Source organism: Pelophylax lessonae (genome assembly GCF_965119305.1).
Source record: "Pelophylax lessonae genome assembly, chromosome: 7".
NCBI lineage: Eukaryota > Metazoa > Chordata > Amphibia > Anura > Ranidae > Pelophylax > Pelophylax lessonae.
In genome coordinates this window covers 278,826,679-278,846,500 of record NC_138774.1, presented here as the reverse complement: position 1 = coordinate 278,846,500, position 19,822 = coordinate 278,826,679, and the positions used below count along the sequence as shown (strand labels likewise).

General features: G+C 44.5%; 1 protein-coding gene across 4 annotated transcripts in view; it reads right to left on the bottom strand.

The window, feature by feature from the left end:
- Positions 1-19,822, bottom strand: part of ABL1 (ABL proto-oncogene 1, non-receptor tyrosine kinase) — a 370,450-nt gene that overhangs the window by 21,895 nt on the left and 328,733 nt on the right. For all 4 annotated transcript variants that reach the window (XM_082263046.1, XM_082263045.1, XM_082263047.1 and 1 more), the window contains 2 exons: positions 8,906-9,090; positions 4,559-4,711 (listed from right to left, as the gene is read on the bottom strand). In XM_082263046.1, coding sequence (XP_082119172.1) covers positions 4,559-4,711; positions 8,906-9,090 — 338 coding nt within the window. The remainder of the gene's footprint in view (positions 1-4,558; positions 4,712-8,905; positions 9,091-19,822) is intronic.

Sequence of the window (19,822 nt, the reverse complement as noted above, 5' to 3'; positions counted from 1 at the left end):
CTGTATGTTGTACATTGTATACCCCTGTATGTTGTACATTGTATACCCCTGTATGTTGTACATTGTATACCCCTGTATGTTGTACATTGTATACCCCTGTATGTTGTACATTGTATACCCCTGTATGTTGTACATTGTATACCCCTGTATGTTGTACATTGTATACCCCTGTATGTTGCGGTCTTTAAGGTGCCCATCTCATAGTTTTTTGAAACTATCGAAGCTCCCTGCTGATACCACTGCTTGTGGAAGAGGATTCCACATCCTTACCGCTCTGACAGTAAAGAACCCCTTACGTATTTTAAGGTTAAACTGTTTTTCCTCTAGTTTTAGTGAGTGGCCACGTGTCTTATTGTATTCCCTTTCTCTGAATAGTTTGTTCCTTATGCTAGGGTCACCAGTACAGTATTTGTACATTGATATCATATCCCCCCTCAATCTACTCTTCTCCAGAGAGAATAAGTTCAGTGCTTGTAGCCTTTCCTCATAGCTGATGTCCTCCATTCCCCTAATTATTTTTGTTGCCCTTCTCTGGACTCTTTCCAGTTCCAGCACATCCTTCCTGAGGACCGGTGCCCAGAACTGGACGGAATTCTCCAGATGTGGCCGGACCAGAGTCTTGTAGAGCGGGAGAATAATCTCTTTATTTCTGGAGTGAATCCCCTTTTTTATACATCCCAGTATTCTGTTGGCTTTGCTTGCAGCGGCTTGGCATTGCATGCCACTGCCAAGCCTGTTGTCCACCAGTACCCCCAAGTCCCTTTCCATGCTAGACTCACCCAGAAGTTCCCCCCCTAGTGAGTAGCTTGCTTTTGTGTTTCTGGCCCCCAAGTGCATTACTTTACATTTTTCAACATTAAACCTCATCTGCCATGTAGTTGCCCACCCCGTTATTTTGTTCAGGTCCGCTTGTAAGGTTTCCTCATCCTGCATAGAAGATATTGGCCTGCTTAGTTTGGCCTGCATATGTCATACAATAGAGCGGAAAATCCATATTGACTAATTTAATTCATTTTCCCAAAGTCAGGTTTTCTATATGTATCCGCCTCCTCGCAATAAACTTGCAGAGAGAGAAGAAGAGAAGTCTAAGGAATAGTGCCAAACTAATTGTAGCATATGTGGATATTTAATGTGGAAAAAAGACTTGTGCTCACAAGAGTTAAAACATCACAGACATTGAGCAATGAGGTCCACAGACATAAACGGAGCGGGGAGCCGATGATGACCACTTCCCAGGTGTGTAATGTGGTAATGTAGGCGAGGCTTTTACAGAGCATGCGCTCCTTCTTCAAGGCCTGAAGGAGCACATGCTCTGCAAACGCCTCGCCTACGTTACAACATCACATCTGAGAAGTGACGTCATCATGGGCTCCCTGGACGTTCCACGGCTCCAGGAAGCGTTGGGATCCACGACAATAACCTTATGAGTTATTAGCTGCGGAGGCCACCCTGACACCTCGCTCCATCTATGACTGTGCACCTCAGTGCTTAATGTCCATGATGTTTTACCTCTTGTGAGTACAAGTCTTTTTATCCACATTAAATAACCACATATGCTACACTTAGTTTGGTGCCCATGCTTTTTTTTTTTTTTGGTACTCTTGTGGAGGGATCTGAGGGTCTAAAAGACCCCAAACCCCTCCTCTGCACTTAAAAGCATTCAAAACGCCAAGTTTGGCTGTTTTGAATGCTGGAATTTGTTTGAATTTGGCGCAGAGTACCCGAAAGTTTTGTCATGACATCACTTCCGGGTTTTTACATGGAGACCCGATGAGAGCTGAATGCAGCTTTGATCGGTCTTCGGCAGCCATGCAGGCTGGTTGCCCGGGTCTCCCGGTGGGACAGGAGACCCAGGCGAGCTGAGGAAAGGAAGGTGGCGGGAGGGGATGTCCCCTCCCGCTCCTTGTAATGACAGCCGAGCGGCTTCTCAGCTGCATCGGTTGTCATTACAAGACAGCTGACCGCCGGCTATGTATGCCGGTACAAAAACTTTCAAAAAATATCGGCAATATCGGTAAACTTCAGGGCCGATTCTGCTATATCGGGGAAAGTGCATATCAGCGCCCGAAATATCGGCTTTCCTGATAATCAGTCGATCTCTACATCACATATCTCGAAACGCGTTGGTCTGTCACACTATAGATCTTGGGTTACTGATGTATCAATTCCAATATTCATCTGTTCAAACTCGCATGATATTTTTTGTTGCCGATACCGATATTTTGGCCACTGAATATTGATATTGGCCAATATTTTTGTACATTTATTTTTTTTTATTTTTAGCACTTGACAGGTACTCTTGTGGAGGGATCTGGAGGTCTAAAAGACCCCAACCCCCCCTCTGCACTTAAAAGCATTCAAAACAGCCAAGTTTGGCTGTTTTGAATGCTGTCATTTTTTTTAATCTTGCGCCGAGTACCCGGAAGTGACGTCATGACATCACTTCCGGGTTTTTACATGGAGAGCTGTGCAGGCTTGTTGCCCGGGACTACCGGTGGGACTGGAGACCCAGGCGAGCCGCGGAAGGCGGCGGGTGAGGAGGGACGTCCCCTCCCGCTCCTTGTAATGACAACTGAGCGGCTTCACAGCCGCATCGGTTGTCATTACAAGACAGCCGACCGTCTGCTATGGATGCCTGTACCGGGGTGATACCTCTAGCTGCAGGCTCTGGTACAGCACTTTCCCGAAATATCGGCAATATCGGTAACCTCCGGGGCCGATTCCGATATATCGGGGAAAGTGCATATCAGCCCCCGAAATATCAGCTTTGCTGATATCAGTCGATCTCTACGTCAAATATCACGAAACGTGTTGGTCTGTCACACTACAGATCTTGGGTTACTGATGTATCAATTACAATATTCATCTGTTCAAACTCGCATGATATTTTTATCTATTGTATGTGCTGTTATTGTATCGATTTAAGAAATAATTTCTTATATTTTCTATATACCTTTTCATTCTATGCCCTAAAAAGTCCCACCTCTAGGGGGTTCATACCTATTGTTATATACTCTTTTCTATGCTAGTTTCTTTGTCTGCATAACATGTGTTCAGTGGTGTTCTCTATATTGATGAGATTTTGTCAATTCTTTTTAACCACTTAAGCCCCGGAGGATTTGGCTGCTAAACGACCAGAGGGTATTTTGCGATTCGGCACTGCGTGACTTTAACGGACAATTGCGCAGTCGTGCGACGCTGTACCGAAACGAATTTGGCGTCCTTTTTTTCCCACAAACAGAGCTTTCTTTTGGCGGTATTTGATCACCTGTGCGATTTTTTGATCACGCGCTATAAACAAAGAAAGAGCGTCAATTTTGCAAAAATAGCAATATTTTTCCCTTTTTTTTATATGAAATTCCCCCCCAAAAAAATGTAAAAATCAAAATTTTTTAATATTTTCGGCCAATTTGTTTTATGCTACCTATGTTTGGTAAAAAAAAAAATCGCAAAAAGCGTATTTTGATTGGTTTGCGCAAAAGTTATTGCGTTTACTAACAAAGGGAAAGATTTTTGTCATTTTTGTTGTTTTTTTTTTTAACGCGTAATGGCGGCGATCTGCGATTTTTTTTGCGGTACTGCGACATTGCGGCGGACAGATCGGACCCTTGACTGACATTTTTGACACTTTTGGGGTTACCAGTGACATTTCTACAGTAATCAGTGCTATATATATGCACTGTTACTGTAAAAATACACTGGTAGTGAAGGTGTTAACTTTATTTGAGAGGGAGGGGCTGTGTGTGTCCCTAGGGGCGTGATTCTAACTGTGATTGGCTGTGGCTTCAACTGTATGCAGAGTGATCAACGGATCTACATAGTAGATCCATGTGATCATCTCTCATACAGAGAGGAGAATGACAGGCAGCTTGTTTACACAAGCTGCCTGACTTTCTCCCTCTCCCCCGCCGATCGCAGAGTGGCCGGCGGCGATCGGGTCCGCCGGTCACACGCGCGGGGGGGTCCGTGACCACGCGGGAGCGCGCCTCCGGCGGCGCGCGCTCGCTCCCTAGACCCTCACAAGCTAGTGACGTAGCCCTACATCACTTTGCCTGTGAGGGGCTGACCGCCCACGTAGATAGTCGTGCGGCGGTCGGCAAGTGGTTAACTGAAAGTGACATCTCAATAAAATTCTACTTGATTTAAAAAAATAAAAAAAATTGGGCATTGTTTCCCACGTGGAAGAAAAATATATTTAAAAATACTTAAAAAAAAAACAAACATTCTTAATTTATTTTTCCCAAATATATTTGACATATATTTGAAATACTACAATTTTGGCCATATTCAATATATTTTAAAAAAATGTTTCCCTAAATATATTGGAAATATATTTTTCTTCCATATGGGTTACTCCCTCTGGGCACAGTTCAGCCCCCCAAAGTATGAAGGACAGTAAACTGGCCTTTTTATAAAGTTTGGACACCCCCGTTCTCAGTCAGGCTCAGTAGCAAGAGATTATAACTGTCCACGTAAGCTTTAGCCTTAACTAGTGTACAGCTAGTTCAGTGCATAACCAACCCACAATAGTTAACTGCTAATGTGCAGCAATACATACATGCTCTCATGAGTTCATAAACTTTCTCAGGGCATCCCTCTGGACGTTCCATGCGATAATCCTTCTCCAGCAGTTCATACACTTGTGACAGATCAATGCCAGGGTAAGGGGACATGCCATATGTCGCAATTTCCCATAATAACACACCAAAGGCTGTGAAACAGAAAAGAGAACGCACATATAGTACATAAGAGAAAATGAAACAAAGCACATCTGTAAAAGAACGATTCGGCGAGCGCAGAAATGCATTTAATTACATAGTGATTGACAGCAGAACAGAGATGGTTGTCAAACAAGGGGGAGGGACCTAGCATTAACAAATCCTAACACACATTCGAAAAAAAAAAATGCTGCAGATGTCTGGATTCTCTCATTTAAGAGACAACAGAAACTGCCATGAAAGGCTTCTACATGCCCTGCATCAAAGAAAACGTCACTTTTATTGCAGCGGATTAAAAGATTATACATACAGAGACAGCTGCGAAGATCCCAACTGCTATTGTGCTTAACTGGCACTTCCTAATAGGACAGCGATGGGCTCTGGCCTTGTTCCATTGCTCCAGGGCACTAACGGGAATGCAGGCAGATCACAAGTCGCACAGTGATAATTTGGCGATGTTTGTGATTACCTGTGGCTGGAAAGAAATTCTATCAAAAGCCAAAATATTTCTAAATTGTGAATAGCGGGGAAGGTTGGTATCGCCGCATGTGTCTCCGCTATACAGATTCACCCTCTTTATTTATCCTGCTGACCATTGTTACTTGGAAAAAAAAGTGATGGGAAAGCCAAAATTTTAGGGCCCGTTCACACTAGAATGCAGTGCAGGAGAGCTGCACTGCATTCCAATCGCACTCATTGGGATCTGCTGCGGGGGCAGGGTTACCGGCTGTCAGTAAATTTTACTGACAGTTTGTAAAAATCAGTGATTGTTACAACTCTCTGTAAATATCAGGGGCTGAAGATTTGTAATGCTGTGCTGACCCTTAACCACTTCTGGACCAGAAGAATTTATCCCCTTAATGACCAGACCATTTTTTGAGATTCGGCACTGCGTTACTTTAAGGAACAATTGCGCGGTCGTGCGATGCTGTTCGTAAATAAAATTGACGTCCTTTTTTCCCCACAAATAGAGCTTTCTTTTGGTGGTATTTGATCACCTCTGCAATTTTTATTTTTAGCGCTATAAACAAAAAAAAGCGACAATTCTGAAAGAAAAACAATATTTTTCACATTCTGCTATATAACATTCCCCCCCCAAAAAAAAATTCAAAAATCAAAATTTTTTAACATTTTAGGCCACTTTTTCTGCTACATATTTTTGGTTTAAAAAAAAAAAATTGCAATAAGCATATTTTATTGGTTTGCAAAAACATTATCGCGTCTACAAACTACGGGAAAGATTTATGTCATTTTTATTGTTTTTTTCTACTGGTAATGGCGGTGATCTGCGATTTTTAGCAGGACTGCAACATTGCGGCGGACAGATCGGACCCCTAACTGACATTTTTAACACTTTTGGGGGGACCAGTGACAGTACTACAGTAATCAGTGCTAAAAATATGCACTGTCACTGTAATAATGACACTGGCAGGGAAAAGGTTAACCTAGTGGGTGATCAAGGGGTTACGTTTTGTATCGATGTCAGTTAGAGGTCTGATCTGTCCACCGCAATGTCGCAGTCCCGCTAAAAATCGCATTTTACTAGTAAAAAATAAATAAAAAGGACACAAATCTTTCCCCTAGTTTGTAGACACGATAACTTTTGTACAAACCAATCAAAATACGCTTACTGGGATTTTTTTTTTTTACCAAAAATATGTGGCAAAATACAAATTGGCCAAAAATGATGAAAAAATTTGATTTTTAAATTTATTTTTTATTGGGAATGTTATATAGTAGAAAGTTAAAAATACTGTTTTTTTTTTTTTTTTTTTTCAAAATTGTCGCTCTTTTTTTGTTTATAGTGCAAAATCTAAAAAATCGCAGAGGTGATCAAATACCACCAAAAGAAAGCTCTGTTTGTGGTGGAAAAAAATGTCAATTTTATTCGGGTACAGTGTCACACGACCACGCAGTTGTCAGTTAAAATAACGCAGTGCCGAATCGCAAAAAATGGCCAGGTCATTAAAGGGGGCAAATCTTGCCGGTCCAGAAGTGGTTAAACAACTTAAACAGAAAAAAAAGGGCAAAATTAAAAATGTAACATAATGAGACTTTTAGTCTCCATTCACACTAGTACGACTTGTCAGGCGACTTGGTCAGCCTGACAAGTCACGCACCGTCGCAGTCCATTGACTGCTACAGGAACCGTTCTAATAGGAGCAATACAAGTCGCTCCGACTTAGAAAAAGGGTCCTGTACTACTTCGAGGCAATCTGGAGCGACGACTTGCATAGACATTCATTTTATGAAGTCCGTGCAAGTCGTGCCGAAGTCACTGTGCACGCGACTTCACAGGTCGCCCCCGAAGTCGTGCCGCTTCAGTGTGAACCGACACTTAGGCTTCTTTCACACGGTCCGTCTCCGTTGGCGGATCCGTGCTGCTCAGCAGGGGATCGTAAACACAGATCCCCCACTGAGCAGGAAGGTGACAGCTCCGTCTCCGCTCTGTGTGCGGAGAGGAAGGTGTCAGAACCCCATGCATTTCTATCGGGGAATCGGATGAGAGCGGACCACCTGTCCACTCTCATCCGATCCGATGGGTTTCTATCTGTCCGGATTTCACGGACAGGATCGGATGCAGATGGCAGCGGGTGTCAGTGGACATGTCTCCGCTGACATCCGTTGCCCCATATGGATGCATGGGGCATTCGATCAGATCTGCCTAAAAAACTGACAGGTGGATCTGATCGGAGCGCTCGTGTGAAAGGATCCTAAGGCCCCTTTCACACAGGCGGACCGTTCAGATCCACCTGTTTGTTTTTTTGGCGGATCTGAACGGTCTCCCCATGCATTCCTATGGGGCATCGGATGTCAGCGGAGACATGTCCACATAGCCGGTCCATCAAATCTGGACGGATGGAAACCCTATTTTCCATCGGTCGATCGGATGGGATCGGATGAGAACGGACCGACGGTCCGTTCCCATCTGATTTCCCCCATAGAGATGCATGGGGAACTGACAGCTGTGTCTCGGTACACAGCGCGGAGACACAGCTGTCCTCCTGCTGCTCAGCGGAGGATCGGCGGATCGATCCCCCGCTGAGAAAAACGAAGTCCGTTTGACGGACTACAAGTCTAAAAGAGCCCTTACTCCTTCATACCTCAATCTAATCATATAAGGGGGGTTGGTGAAATTCTCGCGCTATCTCTCTAGTTGTTGTCTAAATTTTCACCTTTAATGCTGCAGGTACTGTAATTGGTAACCTACACAATTCAGATATTTATAATTGGGGGGAGTACCGCGCTTTAAAGTGCTTAATGTAACATAAATTAAATCATATAAATATGTGAAAGATCCCTGGAAGAAGCTGCGTGGGCACGCAGCGTAACGCGTAGGAAAAACCAAACCGGAAGTGACGTATCAGCAAAGAATTGTTTGTTATGCTTTGAACAAGACGGAATACAATGTGAGTGTTACTCTTATTTATTTAATAAAATATACGGGACGTACTTCACTATTTTTGGCCTGCTTTGATTTTTTGGAGATACAAAGGACCGCAAATATCCCCTGGTGTATTGCTGCATATATAAGGGAGAAAAAATCGATAATTCATTATGGTACCTATATGCCAATAAGGAGGAAGGAGTAGTACGCTGAGGCATACAACTTAAGGCTTGTTTTAAAGAGTATTGAGGTGAGCGCTTAGGACACCTAGTGGGCACCGCACAAAAGAGCACCTGCATGTGAAATTTGGATAAGAAGATTTTGCTGATCACGACATATTTATATATTTATCTAAAGGACACTTCAGCACTTTATATTGAAACCACTTAATTAAGAGCACAAAAATAATTTTATTAGATGGTCACTTATTAAGAAGTTTATATACAATTTTTTGTCACTTTATACTGTATATGTATTTTTATTTTAAGTAAGATTAATTTTATTTAGTAGAATTTACCACCTAATTATTTATGGATTGAAGGATCTATATTTGATTGTATTTATTTTGAACATTGTGATACACAATTTGTGAATATTATATTGAGAAGCACTAAGACTCAATCTAATCAGCTGGTAAAAATTAACTCTACATGAAAAAAAGTTTTCAACTGCCAATTCATTTCCTGTGCTGGAAAATGCTGGACAATGCATGACAAGGCACCACGTCTCTAAAGTTAGACTTGTCCTTGTTTATAAAATACAAACTATATAAATACATAAATTCGGCACCTTTACTTACCCCAAACATCCGACTTGATGGAGAACTTGTTATAAGCTAGGCTTTCGGGGGCTGTCCACTTAATGGGGAATTTAGCCCCTGCATGGGCAGTATACGTGTCGCCTGTCATCAGGCGGCTAAGACCGAAATCAGCTACCTTCACCAAGTGGTTTTCCCCAACGAGGCAGTTTCTGGCTGCAAGATCCCTACAAGATGAACAAAAAAAGAAAAGAAAGAAAAACGTCACTATGAGCAAAATTCACTCTCTAAATGAAGGGGGACATTTACAAAGAATGACAGAGGGCAAGTCAAGCTCTTGTCCATAGTTGATCAAGTTGATTAGAAACATCTATCATCGGGGAGCAATTTAGGAGCTAACGGAGGGAAAGCAATTCAACTTCTGTAAAGGGGAAATGTAACCTCTGACAAGGGGGGAATTTGCAATTAACCCTCAGACTAATAAATGGGGCAATACCTAATAGATTGTATGTAAGTGTTATGACTAAAGGTAGCGATGGACCGATACCAGTTTTCTAAGAGCCGGTACGAGTACCAATACTTTTGCTCAAGTGTTGGCCGATACCAATTACGGATATTGTGCGGTGCGTGATTTGAGCCCATACAAAACCAAAGGGGCTCAAATTGCACTGCAAAGAATTGCATGTGATTCCTATATGAATCACATGCAGCATCATCCCCCACCGCTCCTGTGTGAACCCGAGCTCAGCCTGGGTTTAAATAGGAGCGGTACAGGAAAAGTAAAGAAGTCACAACTTATGATATGTACATTATAATTCAGAGGGGAAAGGGGGCATACAGAATACTTTATTATTACCAAAGGGAAATTGGGAAATTTTTGCGACACAGACACACTTAAGAAAAGACAACACGAGATCACGACAAAAACTGGAGAAGATGCAAAAACCCATCAATTGGGGCATCTGAGGAATGTCTACTTTTCCCTCATCATCCAGCTGTAATATTATCCATCTAGATTTCTTTTTTGTCACTTTTTTATCTAATGCGTCTGTAGTCGCATGTTTGCGCACTGTCACTTTGTATGTATATATAGTGAATACCAATTTTAGGACTTTTCAATAAATGTTATTTTTATCATATTTGGATAGTGGTTGCCTATAAAAATCCCCATGATAATGAAAAGAAATGGCTGCACTCCAGATAAGGTCGAAATCCAGGTTTATTGCTGGACATCCCAGTGTGACAAAAAGTTGGCAAGGTAGTCTACGTAGAAGTCTTATGACGAAACGCGTAAGGCAGTGATTTGTGTGGTCACCTAGACAACGGGACGCTGTGCGGCAGCTTCGGCTTGGTCCGTGGACTTCCGGAACGCTGACGAGCGGACGGAGGACCGGTAAGCTGCCGAAGGCGCCCGCATAGTGATTCTACATTTTACCAACACTGTTTTTAATCTTATTTCTTGTAAGTGCAATTGTGGAGGGGGGGGGGGGCGGAATATTAATAAAGTGTGTATGGATTTGGCGATACTGCTCTATGTGCCCTTCTTTCATTTCCTCCCATGCACTTCCTGTGATAGATCGTTACAGCGGTGAACAGGGCTGCAAAGACTCTGTACGGATGCTTCTATGGTCCGGATGAGTTAGGAAACTCTATTTTATAGGCTCGATTTACAGTGGGATCTGGTAAGTGAGTTTCCTTTGGGAGAAGCGCACGTGGTGAGGTGAAGGGATAGATCGTCAGTTTTTGTTCCAACACTGGTGATACACTCCTCACTTGGATCCCATAAGAGCTCTATTGGATTCATATCCTATGGACTATTCATTTATTGGACTGATTTCATTTTATTCTATTTGAGTTTATTTTCTGTATGAACTTTAATAGGATTTTATTAAGATCATCTTCTGTAGCGCTGCTTATGTATATTAATTTGACTATGTTCATTGGATAAATTAAAACTATACTACAGATAAAACATCCATACAATTAAAATACAACACTGAATAAATAACGCAGATTAAAATAACAGACAATCAAACTACGAAATGCAATTAATATACCACTTTCTCTAACACCACCCCAAATAATAACCAAACACAATACCAACATTCTATAAAAAGAACACAAAATCCTGATCATAAACCAGAATTAAATCTTCACTTCCAGCCTTTATAGAGAAGAATTATATAACTTGATCGCCACAGGCAAAAATTATTTTCTGTGTCGCTCTGTGGTGCATCATGGTTGTGACAATCTGTCACTGATGGTACTCCGGAGACTGAACAGCGTATTGTGGAGTGGCTTGGAGGAGTTGTCCAAGATTGATCGTAATTTGAACAACATTCTTTTCTCCAACATTTGTAAAAGACTCCAATTTCAAGCCAGCATCATCACTGCAAATCAGTTTGTTGAGTCTGTTGGTGTCGGACACCCTAAGCCTTCTTCCCCAGGATGCCACTGCATACAGGAGAGCGCTGGCCACCACAGACTCATAAAACCTCTTCAGCATCCTCTAGCACAGGGGTATTAAATAAAAATTCACAAAGGTCCAATCAGTAAAATAATCTTCCAGCAGAGGTCTGAATCGCATGTTTGTGCAATGATCGCCCTGTATCCTCACAACCAATCACCTGCTTGTTAACTTGGGTAGCCCCCGCCCTCTGTCCATAGCTGTCCTGCCTCCAGCGGTTAGCTCTGTCAGAATAGCCGTGGCGATGGCTGTGGGCAGAAGGACTCTAAAGGGTGGGACTGCTGGGGTCCGGATGAGACATTAACTGGGTCCGGACCCGGACCGCGGTCCACCATTTAGTGATGCCTGCTCTAGCAGATGTTAAAGGACCTCAGTCTCCTCAAAAAGTAGAGGCAGCTCTGGCCCTTCCTGTAGAGCACCTCAGTGTTCTCACTCCAGTCCAGCTTATTATCTATGTGCACCCCCAGATACTTGTAACTCTCCATTACCTCCACTTCCACTCCTCGGATGGATTTTGGGGTCACTGGTGGCTTCCTCTTCCTGAAATCCACAACCAGCTCCTTTGTCTTTGTCACATTTAAATACAGATGATTATCCTCACACCATGTGACAAAGTTCTCCACCATAATCCTATACTCAGTCTCTCCGCATCTCTGATACATTCCACTACCGCAGAGTCATCAGAAAACTTCTGAAGATGGCAAGACTCTGTCTGGTAGCTGAAATCAGTGGTATATAGTTACATAGTAACATAGTTAGTGAGGTTGAAAAAAGACACCAGTCCAACCTATGATGTGTGTGTGTGTGTGTGTTTGATGTTAACCGTACATTGTATACCCCTGTATGTTGTGGTCTTTAAGGTGCCCATCTAATAGTTTTTTGAAACTATCAATACTCCCTGCTGATACCACTGTTTGCGGAAGAGAATTCCACATCCTTACCGCTCTGACAGTAAAGAACCCCCTGCGTATTTTAAGGTTAAACCGCCTTTACTCTAGTTTTAGTGAGTGGCCACGTGTCTTATTGTATTCCCTTTCTCTGAAAAGTTTGTTCCTTATGCTAGGGTCGCCAGTACAGTATTTGTACATTGATATCATATCCCCCCTCAATCGTCTCCTCTCCAGAGAGAACAAGCTCAGATGTCCTCCATTCCCCTAAACATCTTTGTTGCCCTTCTCTGGACTTTCTCCAGTTCCAGCACATCCTTCCTGAGGACCGGTGCCCAGAACTGGACAGCATACTCCAGATGTGGCCGGACCAGAGTCTTGTAGAGCGGGAGAATCTCTTTATTTCTGGAGTGAATGCCCTTTTTTATATATCCCAGTATTCTGTTGGCTTTGCTTGCAGTGGCTTGGCATTGCATGCCACTGCCAAGCTTGTTGTCTACCAGTACCCCCAGGTCCTTTTCCATCCTAGACTCACCCAGAGGTTCCCCCCCTAGTGAGTAGCTTGCTTTCTGGTTTCTGACACCCAAGTGCATTACTTTACTTTTTTCAACATTAAACCTCATCTGCCATGTAGTTGCCCAACCCATTATTTTGTTCAGGTCCGCTTGTAAGGTTTCCACATCCTGCATAGAAGATATTGGCATGCTTAGTTTAGTATCATCCGCAAATACTGAGATTATACTAGATATCCCCTCCTCTAGATCATTTATGAATAGATTAAACAGGATTGACAGGAAAGTATAGACAGGAAAAAGAAAGGGAGAGAGAATTGCCTCCTGTGGAACCCCAATATTGCTGATCACTCTGACACACAGTCTTGCAAACATACATATTGCGGTCTTCCTGTCAGGTAGTCTACAATCCATGACACAAGGGAAACATCAACCTGTATTGCTGCTAGCTTGTCACCCAAGAGATCCAGCCTGATAGCATCAAAAGCACTGACTAAAAAAGCTTGCTGACTAATCCAGGCGTGCATACATGCGATAGATTGCCGATGGCAGACTAAGCTGTTCCCGAATGCTGCTCCATCCTGAACCTGACTCTCACAGCTTCTCAGCATGCTCCACATGTTTCCCTGAGCAGCACAATGGCGAAGAAGCAAGCAGAGGCAGCCGGCACCCTTCCCTAGTCATCCTTCAGTGGCATCAGTGCCCTTTTCGTTCCCAATTCCCACTCGGTTTCTGCTATGATGGCGGCGGCCATGAAGTCTACCTCTGATCGCACTGTACATTGCCTGGAAGACCTCTTTTGTGCTGAGCCCTCTACAACCTCCAGAGCTTTACCAGACAGTGCCAGTGCCTCCGCTTCTTTTTAGATAGCAGCTTTCCCAGCACAGAGATCTCAATCCTCCACACTGCTTTCTATACAACCACTTTCTGCTCCCCCTGAACTCCAGCCTGATATGCATCAGGAGGGAGCTGTGGTGTATGTACACCACAGCTTCCTCCTCTCCCTCAATTGCCATCTCTCCTCACACCCTGGGATCACACAGGAGCGGTGTGGGAAAGCGCATGCGATTTGGACAAGACACACCGCATTCCTGTTCAAAACCCTGTTTGGGCTCAAATCGCACTGCACCGCAGGTATCGGAGCATTTGCACAAGTACTCGTGGAAATGCTTGGTATTGGTCAGCGGAGATTGTTCCATTGACCTTCACTGAGCAAGCGGATGACAGGTCCATCTCCGTTCACTGTGCAGAGAGGGACCTGTCATCCGTCTGCTCAGCGGGGACAAACGGAGCGATCCCCACTGAGCAAGCGGAGTCCATCTAAAGGGATTCGCCCAATGTGAAAGGGGCCTTAGTGGCAAAGCCTAGACCTGTTCAAAACAAAACATACCTGGCCAGGGGCAGACTGGCAACTTTCAGCCCAGGGGGTAAGTAGAAAACAGAGACCCATGGTGCAGAGACTCTGCCCCACTCTCCCTCTTCTTGTCCTCCTCCTGACCCCCATTCCAAGCTAAAGCCCTGCTCCAGGTACTCTCTATTCACCGGCTGAATCCGGGTTCCCAACCCAACCTGGCCAGCAGGGGACGGTTGGTTGGAGCAGGGGGAAGCTCGGTTGGGGCTTGCCAGGGAAGGAGAGTTTCAGGTGGGGCATGGAACCGGCCTCAGCTCAGACACAGTTTACAGTACACCATCCATGCTGGGGAGAGAGGTCTGCACTCTTTCCTTGTCTTCATCCCGCACTCAGTAGGTCAGCAGTGGGGAATTTTTACTTCTGTCCACCAGGAATCCTTTAGGTATGTCTGTGGCAGAAGCAGTGCAGCCTTTTTACAGGACATCAGAGTGGCCCAGAGGGCATTTTCCCCCCTGCCCCAGTCCTCCCCTGTACCTGGCCCTCAGCATACTGCAATGCATGCCATGAAAGACACAAGCGTTGCAGTGCACTGTAAAACAATAAGCCTTGTTTTGTGGTTGTGTATTGAGGGCTCATAAAAAAATGAAATGATTTGCTTAACACAACTGAGGTGTCAATAACACACATGAATGCGCGTTGAAGTGTGAATGGGCCACCTGGGGCCAAACATTTTATTGCGGTAATGATTTACACAGGTTATCCTCGAAAGACTTTACCAACAATATCTGCTTTAGCACACAATACAGCGAACAAAGAATTCACATGTGCTGATCAGATGCAGGTGTCTCCGAAACATAACTAGACTTCTTTATTAATAGAAGCAGTGGCGGTGCGTCCATTGGGGGTGTAGGGGCGCTGCCCCCCCCCCCTATCTATGCATCCGGCCCCCTTATCTAAATGCAGGGTGCCGGACGCATGGATTCCAATGGGTTTTTTTTTTTTTAAGCACGTGATTTTCTAGCCAGAGGCTCTAATAGGCTTCAAAAAAGGGTGGGCTCAGGGTGCAGAGCACTGCGCACCGAGCCCACCCAGTTGTGTGACAATAGCAAATGAATATTCACTATTGCCACACTGATTCTCCTCCCAGCCAATCAGGAAGTGGGTCCTAAGACCTGTTTCCTGATTGGCTGAAAGGAGAAGGCATGCTATTGGCCAAGAAAGGGGGAGGAGACAGCCGCCAAGAAGGGACATGAGGGAGCCTGAGGGGGAAACCCCCGCCTGTCATTCCAGAGGAACAAGGTAAGTAAACTGGCGGGCGGGGGGAGAGATGTGGTGGTGCAGGCTGGAATGATCCCCTCCCGACTGATGGAGCACCAGCCGCCACTGAATAGAAGCAACTGGTAAGCAGATTATGTAAGAATACAAAAAATAAATTTTTGGGTCTGGGGCGCGCATGCGTGCCGCCGCCGTCTAAGTGCTCCCACTGTAACTGGACACAGCAAGAGGCAATCAGCAGGTACGGCGGACCTGATGTTCGCCAGCACCTGCCGATAGTTCCCAAGAGAGGCAGAACAGAGGCAGTGGCGGACCGTCCATTAGGGGCACAGGGGCGCCGCCCCCCCTATCCATGCGTCCAGCCCCTTAATCCGTAATCCGCATGCAGGGTGCCGGACGCATGGATTCCAATAGGGGATTTTTTTTTTTTTAAGCACGTGATTAGAGCCAGAGGCTCTAATAGGCTTAAAAAAAGGGTGGGCTTGGGGCGCAGAGTACTGCGTCCTGAGCCCACCCAGTTGTTATGGCAATTGCAAATAAATATTCGCTATTGTCACACTGGCTCTCCTCCCAGCCAATCAGGAAGAGGGTTGTGAGACCCCTTTCCTGATTGGCCAAAAGGAGAAGTGATCTTACTGGCCAGTGGCCAAGAAGAGGCAGAGGACACACAGCTGGAGGAGAAGCACATCGGCTCAGCCATCCAGCACTCCCCGGCTTGAACAGGAGGAAGAAGGAGGTGAGGAGGTAGACCGTTGGGGGGAGGGAACCTGTTTCCGACTGGCTGTCGGGGGGGGGGGGGGGTTGGAGAATGTGTTGCCGACCGACCGTCGGGGGTGCATTAGTTTGCTGCCCCCCCCCGAATTACCGAGCACCAGCCGCCACTAGTCAGAGGGGAAGATGGAGATCCTGTGTTTCTGCTAAGCAGGAACACGGATCTCTGTCTTACCCCAGTCAAAGCACCTCCCCCACATAGTTAGCCAGCACTCCCAGGAAACACATTTAACCCTTTGATCGCTCTTGATGTTAACCCCTTCCCCTGCCAGTGTCATTAGTACATTGACAGTGCATTTTTCTTAACACTGATCACTGCATTGGTGACACTGGTCCCCAAAAAGTGTCACTTAGTGTCAGATTTGTCCGCTGCAATGTCGCAGTCCCGTTAAAATTCGCTGATCGCCGCCATTACTAGTGAAAAAAAAATAAAAATTCTATAAATGTATCGCATAGTTTGTAGATGCTATACCTTTAGAGAAGGGGTGTCCAAACTATGGCCCTCCAGCTGTCCAGGAACTACAATTCCCACGAGGCATTGCAAATCTCTGACATCCACAGACATAACTAGGCATGATATGAATCCTGAAAAGCTGGAGGGCCATAGTTTGGACACAGCTGCTTTAGAGCAAACCAATCAATATAAGCTTATTGAGATTTCTTTTACCAAAAATATGTAGCAGAATACATATCAGCCTAAATTGACGAAGAAATTTCATTTTTCACATTTTTGTATTGGGAATATTTTATAGCAGAAAGTAAATAAAATATATATATATATTTTTTAAAATTGTCAAGTTTTTTTTGTATACAGCGCAAAAAATGAAAACCACAGTTATCCAAAAGAAAACTATTTGTGGGGGGGAAAAAAAGGACATCAATTATATTTGGGTACAGTGTTGCACGATCGCGCAATTGTCTGGTAAGGTAATGCAGTGCCGTATCGCAAAAAATGGCCTGGTCATGAAGGCGGGGGGGGGGGGGAGGGGACCTTCTGGGGTTGATGTGGTTAAGCCTTCCACAAAAAAAAGCTGTTAGCAAACCCAATAAAAAGAAACCATATAAGACAGGTTCAGGATAAGTGAAATTGTTCCAGCAAAGTGGTTCTGTATAATGGTGACAAGTGCTATGTAACCATTACTAAATATGTGTTTCTATGGCATTGGAAGCACAGACAGCAGAGTAAATTTGCAGTGATTAACACGGCACACACATACACAGATGCTAGAGGTGGCCTTTTGGGGGCTCCTGTCTGAATTATCATGCTCTCACAGGGACCGGGGTCCCTCATTACATTGCTAGGAGCAGTAATCCGAATGCAAGGAATGTGTAAGAGAGCAAGCTAATTGCTGGCCAGTTAAAGGTCGCTATCTGGAGGGTTTGAAGACACACATGTTTAAAGGGAAGATGAAATCACGCCGGCAATGGAGAATTAAGACCTGCAACCAAGCACCTGTCAACGAGGAAAAAGATGTGGAATAAAAGCAGCAAGGCACCTACCAGTATTTACGGTTTTTATAGAGAAAACACAGGAAACACTTACCTTGCCTTACAATTCCTGAGAACAAGAAGGAAGGCATATTAAAGAGTCACTAAAAAAGCAGCAATTTTATCAGCACCGTGGAGTTTTTTTTCCCAACAGAACGGGAGACAGTTTTATGTACATAGTGTGTAAAGATCAGTACAAATGCTGTGTTCAGATCCGTAATATAAAATAAAATAAAAATCTGCATCTGAGATCACCAAGTACATAAATATATTGCAACAAAAAAGGTAGGTAGTGGGATTTTGACTACCCCTCCAGTGATCAGACAAGTACACCTATGTAAGAAAAAATATGTACAAAATCTTTATTTTAAGCAATAAAATATTTAAAAACATGTATCAAATTGTCATGGCTTGCAATCTGATACCAGCAAATCATTATCCACTGCAAAAATGTATGGCTGTTTGTCGAGATGAGGAACTCATTTAGTTTCCAAAGCAAGCAAAGCCCTTTCTTGTATTAGGAGAGGCATGATCTCCAGAGAGAGAAAGACATCATTTTGCCCCTGTACAAATCATTAAAGCGGAGTCCTGGGCAAAATACATTTTTTTTACCTAAAAATCCCCCCGGGACAGTCAGGGCTGTGCATTTAAGCAACGATAGCCTCTGAACTGTCCCCGGTTTCACTTACCTTTTAGAAGAAATACTTACCTTGAAAATGTCTTGTCCAGCGTTGCCATCTCAGGTGTGGGCAGCTGAAGCCAGAGCGTCCCTCTTCGGTGATGTCGGCGTCCCAGAATGCCCTGCTCGTCATTTCCGTGGCAGGCGCGTCATCCCTGAACAGCTTCTGCGCATGCCCAGAAGCTGTTCAGCAGGAAATGATGCGCCCGCACCGGAAGGGACCAGTGACTCTGGTGCAGGCGCATTGACTCCTGGGATTGATGACGCTCATCTCCCAGGAGTCAATGCAAGGAGGAAGTGACGGCACGGGACGCGGTCACAGAGGGAGGAAGAGGAAGGAAGGTAAGTTTATTTTCATTAAAAACAAGGTACCGTATTATCCGGCGTATAATGACACTTTTCCACTGCAAGTACTGGCTCAGCTCTACTCGGCCCAGCTTGGCCCGGTTTGCTTTTCCACTGCTGGTACCGCATGGTACGGTGTTGGAACGGTTCAGTACGGTACGGTATGGTTTGCTTTTCCACTAAAGTAGTACTAAAGTTAAGTGGGTGGGATAACAACGGGGTGGGTGGGATTCTCTGACCAATCAGTGGCTAGTAGTGACTGCATGCAAAGGATTGTGGGATATGGTACCGGGTATGGTACCTGAACAGACAAGGAGTCACTGCTCAAGGTGGTGTAATTGCCTGATGACTCACACAGGTGCATGCCCCGGCTCGCCTCCGTGAAAACTTGATAAAAGAAAAGGAATTGGCAGCACTCCAGGTTGAGTCAAAATCCAGATTTATTGACTGGACATCCAAATATGACAATCGTGACAAGGTAGACGCGTTTCACACACTGACTGTGTGCTTAATCATTACAAAAGATCATTGTAATGATTAAGCACACAGTCAGTGTGTGAAACGCGTCTACCTTGTCACGATTGTCATATTTGGATGTCCAGTCAATAAATCTGGATTTTGACTCAACCTGGAGTGCTGCAAATTCCTTTTCTTTTATCGGGTATGGTACCTGTTGGAACCACAAACGAGTAGGTACTGTTTTTGAGAGCCGTACCTTTCAGTTCCATGCAGTGGAAAAGCGCCGCCGTACCGTACCAAACCGAACCGTTCCTACGCTATACCATGCGGTACCAGCAGTGGAAAAGCACAAAAGCGAGCCCAACCGTTCGGTTCCATGCAGTGGAAAAGCGCCATAAGACAACTGGGCGTATAAGACGACCCCCCTAATTTTCAAGTTAAAACATAGGTTTTGGGCTATACTCACCATATAAGACTACCCTCCCTTCCGAAGCAAGGCAACACCATTGAAAAACGTCGGATTTCTCATAGATATCCAAGGTACCCCAAGTATTGTAATACATGTAATCTCTCATAATATCTCCAAGGTACCCTAAGTATAAGTATTACCAGTAGATATAATCTCAAGACGCTGGCTGTGTGGGAATCCTTTACCGGTATACCGTATGTACCGTAGCTTCGGCTACATACAGTATACCACGCTGAGCCAATCACAGTGAGAGATG